At 45.1% G+C, this 16659-nt stretch overlaps 6 protein-coding genes across 7 annotated transcripts; 4 read left to right on the top strand and 2 right to left on the bottom strand.

The window, feature by feature from the left end:
* The first annotated feature begins 675 nt into the window (after positions 1 to 675).
* On the top strand, positions 676 to 4129 carry H257_17898 (hypothetical protein). Its single transcript, XM_009846861.1, has 5 exons — positions 676 to 881; positions 936 to 1356; positions 2075 to 2518; positions 2983 to 3360; positions 3649 to 4129. Exons 1-5 carry the CDS (start codon positions 708 to 710, stop codon positions 4035 to 4037), a joined length of 1806 nt encoding a protein of 601 aa, XP_009845163.1. The 5' UTR covers positions 676 to 707; the 3' UTR covers positions 4038 to 4129.
* Positions 4130 to 4597: 468 nt separating this feature from the next.
* On the bottom strand, positions 4598 to 5156 carry H257_17897 (hypothetical protein; the record flags this gene model as incomplete). The annotated part of the gene is made up of 2 exons (XM_009846860.1): positions 4598 to 4873; positions 4930 to 5156. The coding sequence occupies 2 exons, from the start codon at positions 5154 to 5156 to the stop codon at positions 4738 to 4740; spliced, it is 363 nt and encodes a 120-aa protein (XP_009845162.1). The 3' UTR covers positions 4598 to 4737.
* A 752-nt stretch (positions 5157 to 5908) lies between these two features.
* H257_17896 (hypothetical protein) lies at positions 5909 to 9810 on the bottom strand. The gene is made up of 8 exons (XM_009846859.1): positions 9299 to 9810; positions 9102 to 9247; positions 8085 to 8499; positions 7479 to 7557; positions 7328 to 7397; positions 6720 to 6950; positions 6235 to 6350; positions 5909 to 6180 (listed from the first exon to the last, which is right to left on the bottom strand). Exons 1-8 carry the CDS (start codon positions 9782 to 9784, stop codon positions 6083 to 6085), a joined length of 1641 nt encoding a protein of 546 aa, XP_009845161.1. The 5' UTR covers positions 9785 to 9810; the 3' UTR covers positions 5909 to 6082.
* Positions 9811 to 10084: 274 nt separating this feature from the next.
* Positions 10085 to 11176, top strand: H257_17895 (hypothetical protein). The gene has a single exon (XM_009846858.1). It carries the CDS (start codon positions 10100 to 10102, stop codon positions 11066 to 11068), a length of 969 nt encoding a protein of 322 aa, XP_009845160.1. The 5' UTR covers positions 10085 to 10099; the 3' UTR covers positions 11069 to 11176.
* Positions 11177 to 12651: 1475 nt separating this feature from the next.
* H257_17894 lies at positions 12652 to 13802 on the top strand. Of its 2 annotated transcripts, XM_009846856.1 has the most exons (3): positions 12652 to 13317; positions 13381 to 13481; positions 13570 to 13802. In XM_009846856.1, exons 1-3 carry the CDS (start codon positions 12707 to 12709, stop codon positions 13686 to 13688), a joined length of 831 nt encoding a protein of 276 aa, XP_009845158.1. In that variant the 5' UTR covers positions 12652 to 12706; the 3' UTR covers positions 13689 to 13802. The 2 variants fall into 2 exon arrangements, with proteins under 2 accessions (XP_009845158.1, XP_009845159.1); XM_009846857.1 differs by having other exon boundaries at positions 12652 to 13481.
* Positions 13803 to 16178: 2376 nt separating this feature from the next.
* On the top strand, positions 16179 to 16481 carry H257_17893 (hypothetical protein; the record flags this gene model as incomplete). The annotated part of the gene is made up of 1 exon (XM_009846855.1): positions 16179 to 16481. One exon carries the CDS (start codon positions 16179 to 16181, stop codon positions 16479 to 16481), a length of 303 nt encoding a protein of 100 aa, XP_009845157.1.
* Positions 16482 to 16659: the final 178 nt, after the last annotated feature.

Here is a 16659-nt window from a genome sequence, read left to right as displayed (position 1 = left end):
AAACCTTTGGGTATACGTGACGGCCTTCTCGTGGAATGTTTTGGATACATTTCCAAAAAGCATCGTAACTGGCGGCCAACATTTGAAGTCCATACTACGTACCAGTATACGTTTTGAACAGCGGAATCGAATACAAAGTCGCTCGGAACAAAGCTCGTCTCCTTCATTTAGACATACGTTCATCCTCGCTAATGTCGCCGAGGATAGCTACATTCGTCACTTCCCGCAGCCTCCGGTGATGCTTTACTTGGCTTTTTGCTGTAAGTATAACTATAACGTTAGCAGCTGGTGCACCGAAACTGTTTCTTGTTGGCGTCCATATAGTCATGAACCATTAACTGTAAGTGCCCGCTGAGTGATTTTAACTTTACAGCGTAATATCAATATCAATATCCATATGGTCATGAAGGAGCAGCATCGACTGTTAAAAGTGCCCACAACGACTGTATGGTGGTATTACTGTGATACTACCGGTGCGTATTAATACTGCTAACGCTATTAATAGAATTTATAGTACCGGTACTGAAGTAGTACACAGTAAGCTCTGGCGCTATTTTGAATTAGTTGTCAAGTCTATTATGATGCTATATTTTGAGCGGAACGTTAAATCGATGCCGCTTGTAACGGTTTTGAAACCGCCATGATGGCCTTTGGCACCATTGCTCTGCCAATGAGGCATTTTTGAACGAAGAGGTAGCCACGACAGCATGCTGCGGCGTGTGGTCGAGTGCTTTGGCTGGAACCGCGTCCATTCATCTCGTGCCTCCAAGAAAACCAGCAACGCCCAACCAGACGTGTACATTTTCTACGGGTCCCAGACAGGGACGACTGAAGGGTATGCCCGGCGGTTGGCGACGCAAGCTCAAAAGCGCAATGTTCAAGTGAGAGTTTATGCTAATATACAGTGTATAGATGGTGTCTCCTGATCTGCGTAGGCCACGGCAATGTCGTTGAGCCAGTTTAACGTACACAAGTCGACGCAGTACTCGACCGTGATTTTTGTCGTGGCGAGCTACGGCACCGGCGGACCCACCGACGACGCGACATCGTTTTACAATTGGTTGAAGACATCGCTAAAGCCCGATCTATCGCATATGCAGTACACTGTGTTTGGGTGCGGCAACTCGGACTACACGGACTCGTACAACGGCATGGCCAAGTTTGTGGACGCCAAGATTGGAGCGTTTGGGGCCACTCGTTTCTTTGACTTGTCGCTGGGCGACGCCGCGGGGGAAATCGACCACTTGGACAACGACTACGATGCGTGGGAAGGTCGGGTTTTGGACGTCGTGGCGCCAATGGCAACTGCTGACATGACGTCGTCAACGACGACAACAATACCGGCGACCGCACAACGTACGTCCTGCTGTTGTCCATCTGTTTGGGCGGTGGATCTACCATGCAAGTACTACGAGTATACCGTATAGTGTATATACATTGCGACTCCTGTAATAACTGATAATTTTCTTGTAGTAACTGATATTTGCTTGTAAATATGTTGACAGTGTGAATATACTTCAAATTTGTATGACGCAATGGATTAACAAGATTTTGAGAACGAGTGTCGGTCGGTTGTGAAATCAAAACATATACACTATACGTACGGTATGTATTGTGGGTTCGGTTCCAAATGTCGTCCGAATCGAAGCATCGAAGCACGAATCCACGCTATTGATTGGCTACTACCATTTTGAGATCTTTGGATTGGCTATTTCAGAAACAATAAGTGTATTCACCCACCCCCTCAAAAGTGCTTGCTGCAAGTTTATTAGAGCGAACTAAAACTATTATTGTCTGTATATTGTCCTTCTCACCGAAACGTGAAGCCGTACTTGGCAACATATCACTATAGTACAGTGAATTCAATCTGCAACAGGGGGTATTGGCTGAACCATTCAGAAATCTTGTAAAGGCGGGGTTAGAATGGATTTTGATTTTGGCTAGTTCATTCCCAAATCGATTTGCCAAGTCTATTCGATTCTACTGGCGACTCCAATTACGAACCGACTTGACAAGATCAATAGTCTATATATATATATATACGTAATCGCACACTAAAGTTACTGTATCCCAGCATCGAAACTTGGCACGTTTGCCGAGTTGCAACACCCTCGGCCGCCGACGATGCAACAAAAGCCCACATCGACCCTCCAAGCTGTGCTGTACGCCCCTCCAACAATTCAAGTCATTTCAATCGTCAAGTTGTCATCCACCGCCCTCCAAGTGGATTTCGCCACCGACGTCCCGTACACTGGCACGGGCATTCTCGCCTTGTACCCCCAAAACGCCAAAGAAATTGTGTCGGCGGTGGCCCATCGTTGCGGCTACAATCTGGACCACTGGGTCGACTTGGTGGATGACAAGGCGGGGAGCGCCCCCGCCAGCATTCCCCTGCCGTGCACTGTCGCAGATGTGCTCACCCATTACGTCGACCTGTGCGCTGTCTCACGCACCATCGTGAGTGCACTCGCGCGGTACGCGACAGAGGCTGCCGACGCCGCCCGCCTTGGCCAATTGGGTACGTCGACTAACAGTTACTGTATTCACTTGAGATTATTATTAATGGCGATACTATTTCCAATACATTGTCGAAGTTCAATTTGCGACTAGAGTGTTGGTATGGATCGTGTTGGATATGTTAGAGCGATTGTATACTTATATTCATCGTAAACTCCAACATGTTGCGGTGTGCGTCTACAGTTTTGTGTATCCGACTGTATGGATGGACGATGTATTTTTGCCGCCATGCTCGTATGTTACTATTGGGCATTCGCTTGGATCGGGTTTCACCACTTCAGTTTGAGCTTGTTGTTTGTACTTTTAAAATAATTCGACCTTATAGAGACACAAACTGCAGGGAGCGAGTGTCCCTTATTCTTGACCTTCTTGTTCTTGATGTATTTGCCTGTTGTAACTTTTCAAGAGTAGTTCTAGTCAGTCATTCATATATATATATATAAATGTTAATATCGCTCAACCTAGGGGCGACGGAAGACGAGTACACCCAAACCATTCGAAAACCGCGCGTGTCATTGTTGGGGGTCCTTCATGCATTTCCCAGTATTCAAGTGTCGCTGCCAGAGTTGCTTTCGATTGTCGCCCCCATCAAGCCTAGAAAATACACCATCGCATCCAGTCGTCTGGTGAGCCCAAATGTCATTCAATGCTGCATCTCCGTGCCCGAGAAACCCCTCGCCCAGCTCGACCAGCATCATGGCACTATGGGCGCTTGCATGGTGTCGCTCTTGCCAGCTAAACTGTCCAATCCTGGAGTCCGATTTCGAGGATTGTGCCAAGCGCCCACCATGTACTTCCCCAAAACCCACCAGTTCCCAGTCATACTTATCGCCGCGGGCTCAGGTACTGATGATTGATCGCTCAATTTTCAAAAAGGCCCACTATATCGCGATGTCGTTTCGTGTGTCCATTTGTAATATATGTATATCGTTGATGGGATATATAGTTAACAGTAGTTATAGATCCAACCCGTTGGTTGAATATATATATATATAAATCGCGCTGCCAAATCGAATTGATTTCCGTATAAGTTCAATCCTTCCTTTTCCTACCCGTTGGTCCAATACGTATATATATCGTATAATGCATAATAAATTTCCTTTCAAACGCATGTCGCTAAAACTCAAATAGGCATCGCGCCCATGCGAGCCATTTGGCAAGAACGAAACGAAGTGGCGAAATCGGGCGTGGCTGTTGGGCCGACTACCCTGTTTTTCGGGTGTCGGGATGCCGACAGTTGGCTGTATCGGTCCGAAGTCGAGAGTTTACGCCCGTTGCAAGTCGAGTGCCACGTCGGGTTCTCCCGGCAAGGCCAAGACAAGCAGTACGTCCAGGATGTCGTCGAAAAGCACATCGCGGCCATCATGACGGCACTGGACTCGTCCAATGCGTACATTTACATATGCGGCAAGATCGACATGGCCCAAGCTGTGCAGACGATTTTGAAACGAGACCGGGGCGTAGCGTGGTGGGACGAGATCATTGCCACGCGCCGATACAACCAAGAAGTGTTTGGGTAATAATGATGTAGTAGAAGTTGTGGACGATATGCGAGTGCATCGAAATATGGAGGGCTGTCTTGTCCATGTAATATATACTACTGATCTCCACCCTTAAACGAAACGGAGCAAATTATGCAATTCACACAGTAAATTAACTCTTACAGGTATTTGCAGGCTGTCTGAACCAACCATTTATACATGCATTCAAGCGCTGGGCGTCTCCAAGTCAGAGCTGAGTATGCCAGTGCGTCTCCAGCAGTTTCTCACAGTGGAAATGATGTCATCCATTTCAATGCCAAACGATTCAAGTGTTCGAATTTTGAAAAAGTCATCACCTTCCGATATGGTTGGATAATATAAAGTTTCAAAAATTATCAAGTTTACCCCGTTTCGTTTAAGGGGGGAGATCAGTACTACTAGTTAGTATATCGTACGTATCGGTTCAATGCGAACCAAAAAATATGGCCTCGATGTGACGATTATAGTGTGGCGTATTCCGTCGTCGCTATATCTAGTTTATTAATATATATATAAATTGTTCCAGTTCTTCGTTTACACTACGTAATACATATGGTGGCCAATTTTCAGATACAGTTTCCAACTATTAATAGTATTAAATACTGTATTAGTATTACGAAGGTTTGGAGTGACCCAACATACGTATACTATTAACTGTAGTATACCAACATGAGGATATTCTTAAAAATACACTTGTGTACTAATTGTGGGGGGTTTTGTGTTTGCGAGGAATTTTCACACGCACCAGCGTCGTATCATTGGTGAGGATGTTTGGGATCAAATCTTGCGGTGTGCTCAGGGTTTGGACGCCCGGGGCCGTCGTTCCCGCCTTGTACCTGGTATGTGATGGTGGTTTTACGATGTTATCACAAGCAAACTATGGTCAACATACCCAAAGTAAAACGAAAGCAGCAGCAAAAAGCACCCGATGGAGCCGAGAATCAGTCGCTTTCGAGCGAGGGGGTCGTAAACGTAGCTGCTCCAACTCCACTTGTCCTCAATGTACACGGCCTTTTGTGGCTCCAAGTCCGGAAGGTTGGCTGTGAGTCCAGCCTTTTCTTCCACAATGTGCTTCATATGGCCACTGGTCGTACTTTTCGATAATGGTCGAAATGTCATGGCGCGACAATCAATAGTATCCTTCAACCTGCAGCAACGTATTCTTTGTCGAACTCGAACTGTATTAAGTTCCAAAGGTCTGTTAGTACTGCCTGTCATTGGTCTAATTTGGTCAGAGGTCTAATTAATCGAATGAACACGAAGTTTATAAACCAATCAAATCACATTGTTCTGCTTTTTCTGCCAATCCAAACTACTGATTCCTCGAAACCTGAACATTGTATGGTTTAGTTTGTACAAGCTTAAATTGGACCAATCAGAAGTCCAAATGTGGTCAAAAGCACATTTGGACTTCTGTAAGCTTACAGTTAGTGTACTACTAATACTCGGAGCACTATGAATAATACCGCTCCACTGCCGCTATGTAACTGTATACAGTGTAGTTATTGTCCGTTTACCCAATATTTGGACTTTTGTGCTGATTCTTTGCCAAATCAATCGATCGATTCTTTGTACTGACTTTTGCATGTAAAGATCGTCCATGTCACACTAATTTCGATCACACACTAATTCAATGTTGAATTATTGAACAGTAAATGATTTGATTGGCTAGTTGATTCATGTTTTGTGTTTTGATTGGTCGATCGATTTTTGAATCAACTTAGTTCTTCGTGCCATGTCACAAGTATACTTTGGGTGTGTTATGGTACATCATTTCAAAATTCAGATTACAGTAAACCCTTCGGGTCTAAACTCTTCAAGCAAGTCATGCTTCAATTCTTATCCGATTTATTGAATTTGGCCCAAAAATGGCGTTTTCGGCTAGAATACTCTAATATATTTCACGTTACCACACGGACCCTTTATACCCTGGGGGATAAAGTGAGTGCAAGTATTATTAAAAAAGCGATATTGTCGATTCGGTTAAAGAAGGGTCTTCAGGGCCTGGTAATGTCAGAGTAGGGATTTTTGTATCGATCTAGGGATTAATCCCAGCATTTGATCAATCCATCCCACCCACATGTGACCACTCGCGATGGTTCAATCGGGTGCCACGCCACACCCATGGTCGGTCCATTGTGCGCTACACAAACATATTATTCATATATTGCATCAAATATGATATATATATATTTACCTTTCATTTTCTTGTACATTTTGGTGGTTTTCCAGTCCCAGAACGCCACGTGGCCTTCGCCATCGCCACTCACCACGTACTGGCCATTCGGTGAAAAGTTCACTTGGCACGCGTACCTGCCACAACAAATATAATGAAAAAAACCACAAATATAATGGAAAAAAACTAAAACCCATGAATATAGTTTACCAATATTCAAACAATTAAATGAATACATACATATATATCTCCAATGAAAAACAATCCTAAACCCATGAATCATGTATTTTGACCCCATATTCAAAGAAAAATCGATTTACAACCAAATATATATATCCAATCCAAATTTCCATGATAAAAATAAAGTGTACTCCAATTCGAACAACACTCTGAATATCTAGGCATGAATATCTGAATCCAGCAGTCGTAGGGAGAGTTATCTCCGTCTATAAATAAAATATGAAATGCTGCCATATCCTCCCCACACACTACTAAAACAGTCGTACCCCGAGCACGAATGGCCTCGGAATGTCTTCTTCCGCTGCAGCTTGAACTTATCGCGTGCTGTGTACACGTCGATCTGGTTGCTGAGGCACTGGCCAGCAAAGTACGACCCGCTCGGGTGCAAAGTCGTCGACGGCATCGAGTGCATGCCTGGCTCAGACACGTACTTAATGGGCACGGGGATGCCCCACTCCCAAATCAAGATCTTCTTGTCGTCTGATGTCGACACAAATCTATATATACACAATGTTAGGGCCTTGAAGGATGGTTGTTATATTAGACAGGGTAAGTAAATCTGCGATAGAGTAGCCGCATACTGGGCTGAACTGCTGCTATATACAGGTTGCAGCCAAGTGAACCAATCACTACTCAACAAGTACGCAACAACGACCATAATGTAAACATAGCAAATGAAGGCACGCCAAATTATCAGTAAATTATAGTGTGTGTTGCGTATGACATAAATTAGTGTGTGATGGAGATCCTCGCGGCATAACGAAGTGTATGTATACAACATATACAGGACTAGAATTCGATTTATCACAAGTCCAGCATAATATTGAGCTGAATTGGACAATACTATATATATATATATATATATAGTCAGTACCGTCGGTTGTCGTCGACAAACGTGACGGCATTCACAGTTTGCAAATGGTGGTTGTACTCTTGGACGATTTCTACAGTTCCAATATATATATATATATGAGCTCCTATATTTATCTGTTTTCAGCTATATGACGAGTATTACGAGTACTTACCCCCACTGCGCACGTCAAATTGGACAATCATGTGGTTCGAGTCCCCAATCACAAACTGGTTGCTTTCGTCCGGATGAAACTACACATGACAACAACCGTCTATTATAAATTAATCAAAATATTTTACAAATTAGTCAACATTAACGAAAAATACAACAAAGAATATATATATGGCCATGTTAATATGGTCACTGTAAACACATATCGTTCCGACCGATTAACATGGTCAATTTACACCACCTCCCATATAAACATCCCACGAATAGATTTCGCCAAAACCGAATCCAGGCACATTTTCTAATATATAATCTAGACAACTCCATTTCAAAATAATAGGAAAAAGAATCCAGACAACTCCATCATCGTCTCATATATATATATATAAATGTAGACTATCTAGACAATTCCATCATCGTCTCAAATACATATTTACATATACATGGTTATCATCTCGACAAACTCCATCCTCGTCGTCTCGACTATATATATATATATATATCTAGAAACAACATATATATATATATATACATATCTAGAAACAACATATACATTGCATTGCGATTCCCAATCGACACATCTCCAATATATATATATATATATCCATACCTTGACACAATATGGCACCCGTCGATTCGTAAACGTATGTTTCACTTGTCCAGTTTCCGTGTCCCACAGTCGCATGTACCGATCAAAGCTGGCCGTGAGGAAGGTCGCGCCATCTGGAGCAAAATTGATGGCGCGAACGGCGTCCTTGTGGCCTTGGTAGATGCGTTTGCACTGGTGGTCGTTGTTCATGTCCCATATACGCACAGTACCATCCAAGCTGGCGCTCAGACAGAGATGGCCATACTTGGGGATGAGCTCAATCGCTTGGACACCCTTTGTATGGCCTTCGAACTGGAATATTGGCTTTTTGGGCAAAAATACTTTGTGATCGAGGCCAGGCTTTAATTCCCGAGGGTACTGGTCCACCCACGACCGCCCCTGGTAATCAAACTCGTTCTCGCCCAGGTACGCCGTTCTAGTGGATTGTTGTGTATGAGTGTGTTTGTGCGCGTTTGGAATATATGTATTTATTTCTCGTGTCCATGATATATATATATATATATATTTGCCAAACCACCTAAACAATGATGCGTGTCGAGTGTTTTCATTCGTCGATCAATTTTATATCAATTATATGATATATTATATTTATCAATACTATATCAATTATATAATATATATCAATAGTATATATATAAATATATATTTTTCTGATCGACGAATGAAAACACTCATTGTTTGGGTGCTTATTTTGGCCAATCCAATCACAAGAAACCACCATATGACACATAGTTGTAGTCGAGTCGATGACTGATGAGTCTTTATGAATTTGTAGGGCATCGACCAATGAAAACACGCACAATGCATCATTTGGACCAATCAAATTGCAACATTTATATATCATATGATATCACTTCGATTTAATGTTAAAACTAATCTCTAAAATATCATGCATTAACGATATATAAAAATACACGTGAATATCTTATATAATATCTCGAATCAAGGATACATTTCAAGTATTGAAATAAATTATTTCCATACATCGAGCACACATATATATATATATGTACGTACTTTGGTTCGATGGCGGTGGCGCCGGCGGCAAGGCGGGGCGGCAGCAAGTGCGCGACCTTGCGTTCAATCATGCGGTCAAAGTCAATGTCTGCTTCCTCTTCTCGGTTGCGGGATGCCTTCTTCCGTTCATTCTCGGCCAACAGTTCCTAGCATTGTGTTGCATGATGAGGTTGTACGCGGAGGGGAAGAGGTCGCACCTTTTGCGCGTCGGTCATGGTACCCCTTTCTTTGTCTGACGGGACCCAGAACAAGTTCTCCTTCGCAACAGGGGCCCAGATGCCGTGCTCGGACTCTGTCCCTACGTCCTTGTCGTATGTCGTGGCCTTGACCTTGGGTCGCTTGGGTTGCGGCGGGCCGGAATGGCGAAACTGCTGTTGGTGGTACTCCTCGTCGAAACAAAAGTCCTCCATCTCCGTCGTTTCCACCACGCCTGTCACAATCTCGCGACCGGCGCCAACTTGCACCGGTGCGTGCCGCTGAAATGGATTCAACGGCCCCAGTACTCGGGCCGACGTCATGGAAATGGGTTGGTTCAGTGCCAACACCTTCGCATTCGCTGCTAGGAGCTCCGTCTTCCGCAAGGGCACAATAACATCTGGCGTCGAATTGACCACCGTCAGACTCGTGGACGTCCTCGGTGCCGCTTCGTCGTCGCTCGACGCATACGCTGCGAGCAGATCCATCTTGGCCACGGGATCCAGGGGACGAAATTGGTCGGGAGGGTATCCGGATATCCATTCCACGTATCCGGATTCTTTATCCGGCTTATTGACCGTAGACGAGGACAAACCGTCGCTTCTGATTGGTCGAAAGCGTGTGCGGGTTGATGTATTGGGTGACCCAAATAACATTTGACGCCACCTTGTATGGAAGCGAATTCACTAAACGTGAGTATTTTGGATACTACAATTGTGAAATTGCATAAACCTGAGTTCGAAAACTCTGAACAAATCCCATGAGCTCCGTCGGTCATTGTCGAATCTGCCAACGTAGCAGCGATGGCGGCGGCAAAAGTACTCACCACAATAGACCTCCTTGACATGATCTTGGTCTTCCAAGATGGACTCGCGGCCGACTTGCTGCCCTTCCATGCGTGGAACATCAACCATCCACGACTGCACCTCGTCGCGCCTTCATTCGACATCGCCGCGGCGGACCTCCGACAATTAGACCGCCTGTTAGGGCCCTGGTACCGCGCGTACGGACTGCATCGGTTGCACTCACATCTTCTCGTTCGATTCCCGCATTGGGCGTCTGGATGGATCTGCCAACATGCTGCATGGAGCGGGAACCTTGCTGTGCTTCGTTCTCTGTCCCCGTGTGTGCTTGCTTCCACCAGCGACGTTTTGGACATCGCGTCCGCCGCACGTCAACTGCATGTTCTTGCCGCGCTGTCGCATCTGTCTGTGAGTAGTCGCGCATTTGACTGGGCCGCGGGACACGGATACCTCGACATGATCCAGTGGTTGGCCGCCGCTCATCCTTCTCCCGCGCTGTCCATCAGTGCGATTGTGTCGGCATCGACCCTCGGACATTTGCATGTAGTGCAGTTTTTGCTTCCGTTCTACGCTGAGCCCACCCAGGACGCGATGAATGCCGCCGCGATGCATGGACACTTGAATATTGTGACATTTTTACACACCAACGAATGGCATTGCAGCACGCTGGCAATGGACATGGCGGCCCACAATGGACATTTGAACATTGTGCAATTTCTACACGCCCATCGCACCGAGGGCGCGACAACCCACGCGATGGATTACGCCGCGAAGAATGGACATTTGGAAGTTGTGAAGTTTCTGCATCGCCACAGGTCCGAAGGGTGCACGACCAACGCATTGATGTCCGCATGCCAGCGGCACCACGACGACGTGGTCCGATTTTTAACTGCCAGAAACGCAAGAAACAACCAATCCAAGGCCGACTCGATACCAAACCAATGTTTGCGATGGATTTTGTCCGTCTAAATAGAGTGGTGCTGGTTGTATTTATGATAGATAACACGGCTCAGAGTTACGTAGCTAGCTGTACTGCACTGTTTGTACGGTAGTTGTAGTACATGAACTTGCCAATTGCCTTCGAGTTGCTGATATCGACCTGACACTGAAAGTGTCGTACTGGTAACGTTAGTCGAAATTTCGTGTCAAAATGATATCGTGGATTCGATACAAATTCCCGTAGTAACATCGAATCTCGCCGCTGAATAATCGAAGCACAAATCCACGCTACTGTACAGTAGTACGTAAAAGTCCAATTTAAGGTGCACGCGAATTAGCCAATCAATTCCTAGAAAGGCAGTTAACCTAACCTCCCAAAAAATGTGCAAATGGGTATACAAAGACTATGCTTAAAATGGTAAAATGTGCTGGTCGAGACCTTATTAAAAATATTAATATGTTCTTACAGTTTTCATTTTAATGAAGCAGTCTTTTACACTTAAGTTCTGTATTGAATTTGACCATTTTAAATAATTGTGTCAAGATTACAATCTATAATGTTATGCGAGTTTTTCATGCGACATTTCAAAAGGTATTTCGACCATTACTCGAAAAATAAAGTGAATCAAAGTATTTTAATGGCAGAATTGAATTCACGGAGGAAAACTGCGTATGCCTACTGAATTTCATATATTTTTTCTTAGAACCTCAAATACAAAAAGGGTCGTGGATGCTCTCAGCCACTGTAAACAGTAAGCTGTTTGTGGACAAAGCGGTGTGAATGATAATGAATTATAACAGAAAACATATCTCGTTCATAACTCCCGAATAGACGTGGATGTTGGCTTCATGCACCATATTATAGAATTATAATCCGATACCTACGTACGTCATTCCCTGTAGTCAAGTTACATGCCTTCCACGGCAGTATATTGGAAAAAGTGTTCCTAAATTGGACTTTTACGATATAGGTTAATCCAGTTTTGAAGTGGCTCTTACAGACCAAGGATACAGGTACAATACTACACTGTATATAGTCTGTATATACTGTATTTCAGCCCATCTGGAGCTGCTAGTATAGTAGTACTTCGAATAAGTAGTACATGTGTAATTCTGTCAATACTATAGTATCCGTGACAGTAAGTAGTACTTCGAAGTACTAGTACTGTACTACGTACCGTTGATTCGGGACGAATTTCGGACCACACAGAAATAAAACGCACAAATAGAGGTTTAACGTGGTCATTGTTTAGGTTTAACTCACAATACAAAAGCGTTCTATAGTAAAACCTCCTCATATATCCCAGTTGACCACTACCAGTATTCTAGTAGTACGACAGTAGTACTACTATAACTTCCAACTGGATGCACGTCTACTACATGTATAATACTGTACATGTATCAATAGTACACTTGCACCATACTATTAATAGTACTAGTAGTAGTAGTGTCCATGTCCTTTCTGGATGCGAGCCTCCAATGACCCAATTAGGCATTTTTGGCCCTTCAATTAGGCTCTATGATTTCGGCACCCCATCCTTGACTTGGTGTTTGTAAGGCGCATCGTTTTCCGACGGCGGGCAAATGCACCAATCGTGGACGAGTGTGTGAGCCTTGTCTCGAAGAGGTCAGCGGCAGTCAGACAAGCAGCGGCAACCATTCCTTGTCATGAGCATTCCCGTGCGCGACGAAGGCGGCAGCTCCTCGGCGGAGCATGCGGTGGATAAGTTTGTGTGCGATATCTGCGCCCAGACGTTTCGGTTCAAGGGTAACCTCAAGCGCCACCAAATCACGGCGCATGTCGGGTTGAAGCCGTTCCAGTGCGAGCACTGTCCCAAGTCGTTTGCGCGAAAGGCTGACATGCAGGTCCACATGCGCGTCCACACAGGCGAGAAGCCGTATCCGTGCGAAGAATGCGGCAAGCAGTTTGCGCGCATCTCGGACCTGCGCAGCCACGAACGCACGCATCGAGGGGAGAAGCGGTTCGCGTGTCCGTTCCCCATGTGCGACAAACAGTACACCCGCCGCGTGGACTTGAAAAAGCACGAAATGACGCACTGCGCGAGCCATCCCACCGCGTCCAAGCGACCGCTGCAGCCGCGGGAAGCAACCTTCCCATGTCCTGGGGACCTCGCAACCCACGCTGCGCACGGCCGCGGGTGCGGACACTTGAGCATCGAACATGGAAACCACTTGGACTTTATCGTAAACAATCAGCTCGTGTGTCTGCAAGGCGTCAAGTCGCTCTCAGTCGCGCCCACGCGGCGCATTCTCCCAGGGTACGCACGTCCGGACACGTTGACCTGGAGATGATGAATGCTCACAAAGGTTTCTGCATGTAGGTCGGCCCCGCAGCCCCACGGCCCCGGCTGTGGCCATTTGGCGGTGCGTCACAACGACCACGTCGATTACGTCGTCGACAACTCCATCATGTGCCACCATGGTCAGTCACCAAACTAACGAATGTCGCTAGTAGTAGTAGTACTACTACTACTAGTAGTTTAGTATTACTTAATCGCGTTTTTTGGTAGGTGGCGTGCTGGCGGACGTGGATTCGTTAAAGTTGCTCGACGACGACTTTTGGGACTTTTTCGGCGCCATGGATTCCCTCACAACCCAAGACGAAATGTCAAGTGGCACGGAGCTGTGAGGGAATAATCAAAATGGCCGTTAACGCAAACTACCTACCTTTGTGTGTTGAAATAAGGATGTCGGAAACGAAATTGCACAATTCACTTTGTTGATAACGTTCGTTTGGTTTTGCTGGCTCAATTGACTCGACAACATTTTGTGGCTTGTATATGTAGCGTGAAGCCACAAAGCAACTGCTTCAAAATGGTTAACTACTCGGAGTACATACTACAGTGTGCTACGTTCCGGTAGAAGTTATTACTACATACGTACTAAGAAGTATAATTATTAATAATAGTAGTACTAGAAGTATAATTATTAATAATAGTAGTACTAGTATCAATAGTTCATTTATTACTACGTACAGTACTACTACTTCGAAGTACGAAGTATAATTTATATTAATAGTAGTACGTAGAATAATACTACGAAGTATAATTAATCGTAGTACTAGTATCAATAGATCATTTATTAGGGCCGATTCACAGGAAGTTAACAGCTTGGAGCTGAGATGGGCAAGCTCCGATAAAGATACCCCTTACTGTTCAGTCCAGCTGCCAGTTGTACAGGACTGTACAGTATACGTATAGTAGTTGTTCGGAATTCGTTCTTGCCCTGTGTTTTATAGTGCCGAACGTTAAAGTACGTGTGCCGTACCGTACAGTTCATCAATAATAATGCATGCACGTTAAATGTAGTTCGTCAATTTTGGTGCACTTGACAGAGATCTCGTCGTAGAATGCAGCTTACTCGTCTCTCAGGACCGAGATTTCAATTCTGAAGCCGGAAGGTTGGGCATTATTCTGATCGGCTTGCATAGACTTCAGCTTTCCACTCACGTCAAGGCAAAATAGGAGGGGCGGTTTATGCTTTATGGTGCATGGTTTAAGCCGGGTTTTGCTTATGTTTTGGTGATTTCATTTTTCTAGTGATTCGATTGGCTATTCCAAAACTCAAGCTATTATATTCGCCAATTTGAGTGCACCTTAAACTGTCCCGTGCACCATAAACTGGCCATTTACGTTAGTTGTACTACGACGTACTACAGTAGTTGGGAATTCATTATTGCTCATTATTGCTCTGTGAAGCAGAAATTGTATCGAATAGCACTGTTCACGACAGTTGTGGCTCAGTTCCGAATTCGGACGACACAGAAACCTGGTGCGACTGGGGGGCATGCTGGTTGGTGAACAACGGCACCGACTTCTTTGGCAATTGAGATTGACAAGGCTGAAAGGGTACAACGATGGAAACATCCCGCACTAGAAGCGAGAAGTGATGTCAAAGCCTTGAAATCGGGCGAGACGATCGATGTGGTGCAAGGGGTCCTCAGCAAGAAACCAATATTAATCTCCTCGTGTGATATTGGCGATGTCAGTTCCCCAACGTAACGTTAACGTTACGACAGAAGGGGGGACATATCCAAGTGCTGGTGGTTGTACCCGTCCGACGTAGTATCATAGGATGAATTACTTTGTCCAAGAAAGCCAAGACATTGCATTCGATTGAAACGGAAGTGTTTATCTTGCCTCCAAACGCAGCGGTCGACCTCGTAAGCACGGCAGAAGGCACAGTCCTGTGCACCACAGAGCTTTCTGGTACCTTCCAACACTATGTTCGCATCCTCGTTGTTTGTGCGCAAAAAATGACGATGATGTGGAGTATCCTGTACGACTACTACCACATCGGACAAAACCATTTGAACAAGACCAACGTTTTGATTCCCCTCCGCGGCGTGGGAACATCGGCGCTCCTATTGCAATTGTGTTGCTATTTGGCCTTTCATCTCAAGTATGAAATGTTCCTCTTAGGGGATCAGAATGGGCAAAGGGGGGCCTACTTCCGATGTTGTGCTGTGGTTTTGTGGCACCAAAGTGACGGGATATCCAGACTTTCTCGCAGACACGATATTTGAAGTACTACCAATTGCGTGGCGAGTGTGACAAATCAGAAGTTTGTGATCGTTGGCAATGGCTACCACCAGGCCAATCAATATAAAGGGTACCCTGAAAAGCTACGTCGCGTGCCTCATGGCTGTAGCCTTCGACACAGGGCCGACTGTCACAGCGAGACTATTTCGACGTAGTTTCTTGCGCTCCCAGTATGGTGATCACATAAACCCAAGCAACACAGGCCAAAAAAGCGCTTTAGAGTGTTTCAAATTTTGACGAGCACCAACTATCTGTACGTTTCTACTTGAACATGTTGGAAGGTCGAACGAGGGTTGAGAGGCGCAGTATAACGCATACTACAGGTATATGTGGAGTGCTGTAAATTACCATGACGCTTGACAACGTAAATTCGTGCTCCTTATACACGTACTCTACGGGATTAAAAACGAGTTTTATTTAACGTTGTTTACCAATATTTGGCGAAATATATCTCCTTTCGCCAAAAATTTCACGCCTGTTCTATGGCATCCCAATCAACTACCGTCCACTTTCGGTTGTTACTAGTTAACAATCATGTGGCTTAGTTTTCAATTTGCACACTATTCAATCACACAACCATGACCAAGAAACACGTATCGTTTGCAACCACCAAAACTGTGGCGGAGTTTCACATCGCACACAACCCCACCACCGTGCCCCACGTCGGCCCCTCCGTCGGTCTCGAGGGTCCCCCCATCTGCATTTCCAGCGTTCCCATTCTCGACCACGACGAAGTGGTTGCAACACACGGCAAGAAGCGACGCGCTCTGTGCATGGAGCCCGTTCGTTGCGTGGTGATGCTACGACGACAAGTTACAGCATGGAGGACATCGGTCGCATTTGCATCCAAGCAGACTACGTCAAACAATAGAGACATTTAGCAAACCCGTAATTTGAAATTACCGAAATCAAACTTCGGGTTACTCACAGCTACGAACTTCGTGAAGGCCAAATTCCGCTCGGAATTTGGCTCAAATATACGAAATCGCATGACCATTCCGTATATTTGAGCGTCAAATTACCGAAATGTCTAAGCCAATCAAAATACATCAAAATGTA

The sequence above is a fragment of the Aphanomyces astaci genome (assembly GCF_000520075.1).
Source record: "Aphanomyces astaci strain APO3 unplaced genomic scaffold supercont1.126, whole genome shotgun sequence".
In the NCBI taxonomy this organism is placed as follows: domain Eukaryota; phylum Oomycota; class Saprolegniomycetes; order Saprolegniales; family Verrucalvaceae; genus Aphanomyces; species Aphanomyces astaci.
This window is presented reverse-complemented; position numbering and strand designations above follow the sequence as displayed.

Excerpts from the sequence above, each read along its gene's own strand:
- H257_17898 (XM_009846861.1), top strand. The coding sequence starts at position 708 with ATGCTGCGGCGTGTGGTCGAGTGCTTTGGCTGGAACCGCGTCCATTCA. Across the intron at positions 882-935 it reads CTCAAAAGCGCAATGTTCAA|GCCACGGCAATGTCGTTGAG; the intron begins GTGAGAGTTTAT and ends TGATCTGCGTAG. Across the intron at positions 1,357-2,074 it reads AATACCGGCGACCGCACAAC|CATCGAAACTTGGCACGTTT; the intron begins GTACGTCCTGCT and ends ACTGTATCCCAG.
- H257_17896 (XM_009846859.1), bottom strand. The coding sequence starts at position 9,784 with ATGGATCTGCTCGCAGCGTATGCGTCGAGCGACGACGAAGCGGCACCG. Across the intron at positions 9,248-9,298 it reads CCATGACCGACGCGCAAAAG|GAACTGTTGGCCGAGAATGA; the intron begins GTGCGACCTCTT and ends ACACAATGCTAG. Across the intron at positions 8,500-9,101 it reads GCCACCGCCATCGAACCAAA|AACGGCGTACCTGGGCGAGA; the intron begins GTACGTACATAT and ends ACAATCCACTAG.
- H257_17895 (XM_009846858.1), top strand. The coding sequence starts at position 10,100 with ATGGCGGCGGCAAAAGTACTCACCACAATAGACCTCCTTGACATGATC.
- H257_17894 (XM_009846856.1), top strand. The coding sequence starts at position 12,707 with ATGAGCATTCCCGTGCGCGACGAAGGCGGCAGCTCCTCGGCGGAGCAT. Across the intron at positions 13,318-13,380 it reads ACGCGGCGCATTCTCCCAGG|GTCGGCCCCGCAGCCCCACG; the intron begins GTACGCACGTCC and ends TTCTGCATGTAG. Across the intron at positions 13,482-13,569 it reads CTCCATCATGTGCCACCATG|GTGGCGTGCTGGCGGACGTG; the intron begins GTCAGTCACCAA and ends GTTTTTTGGTAG.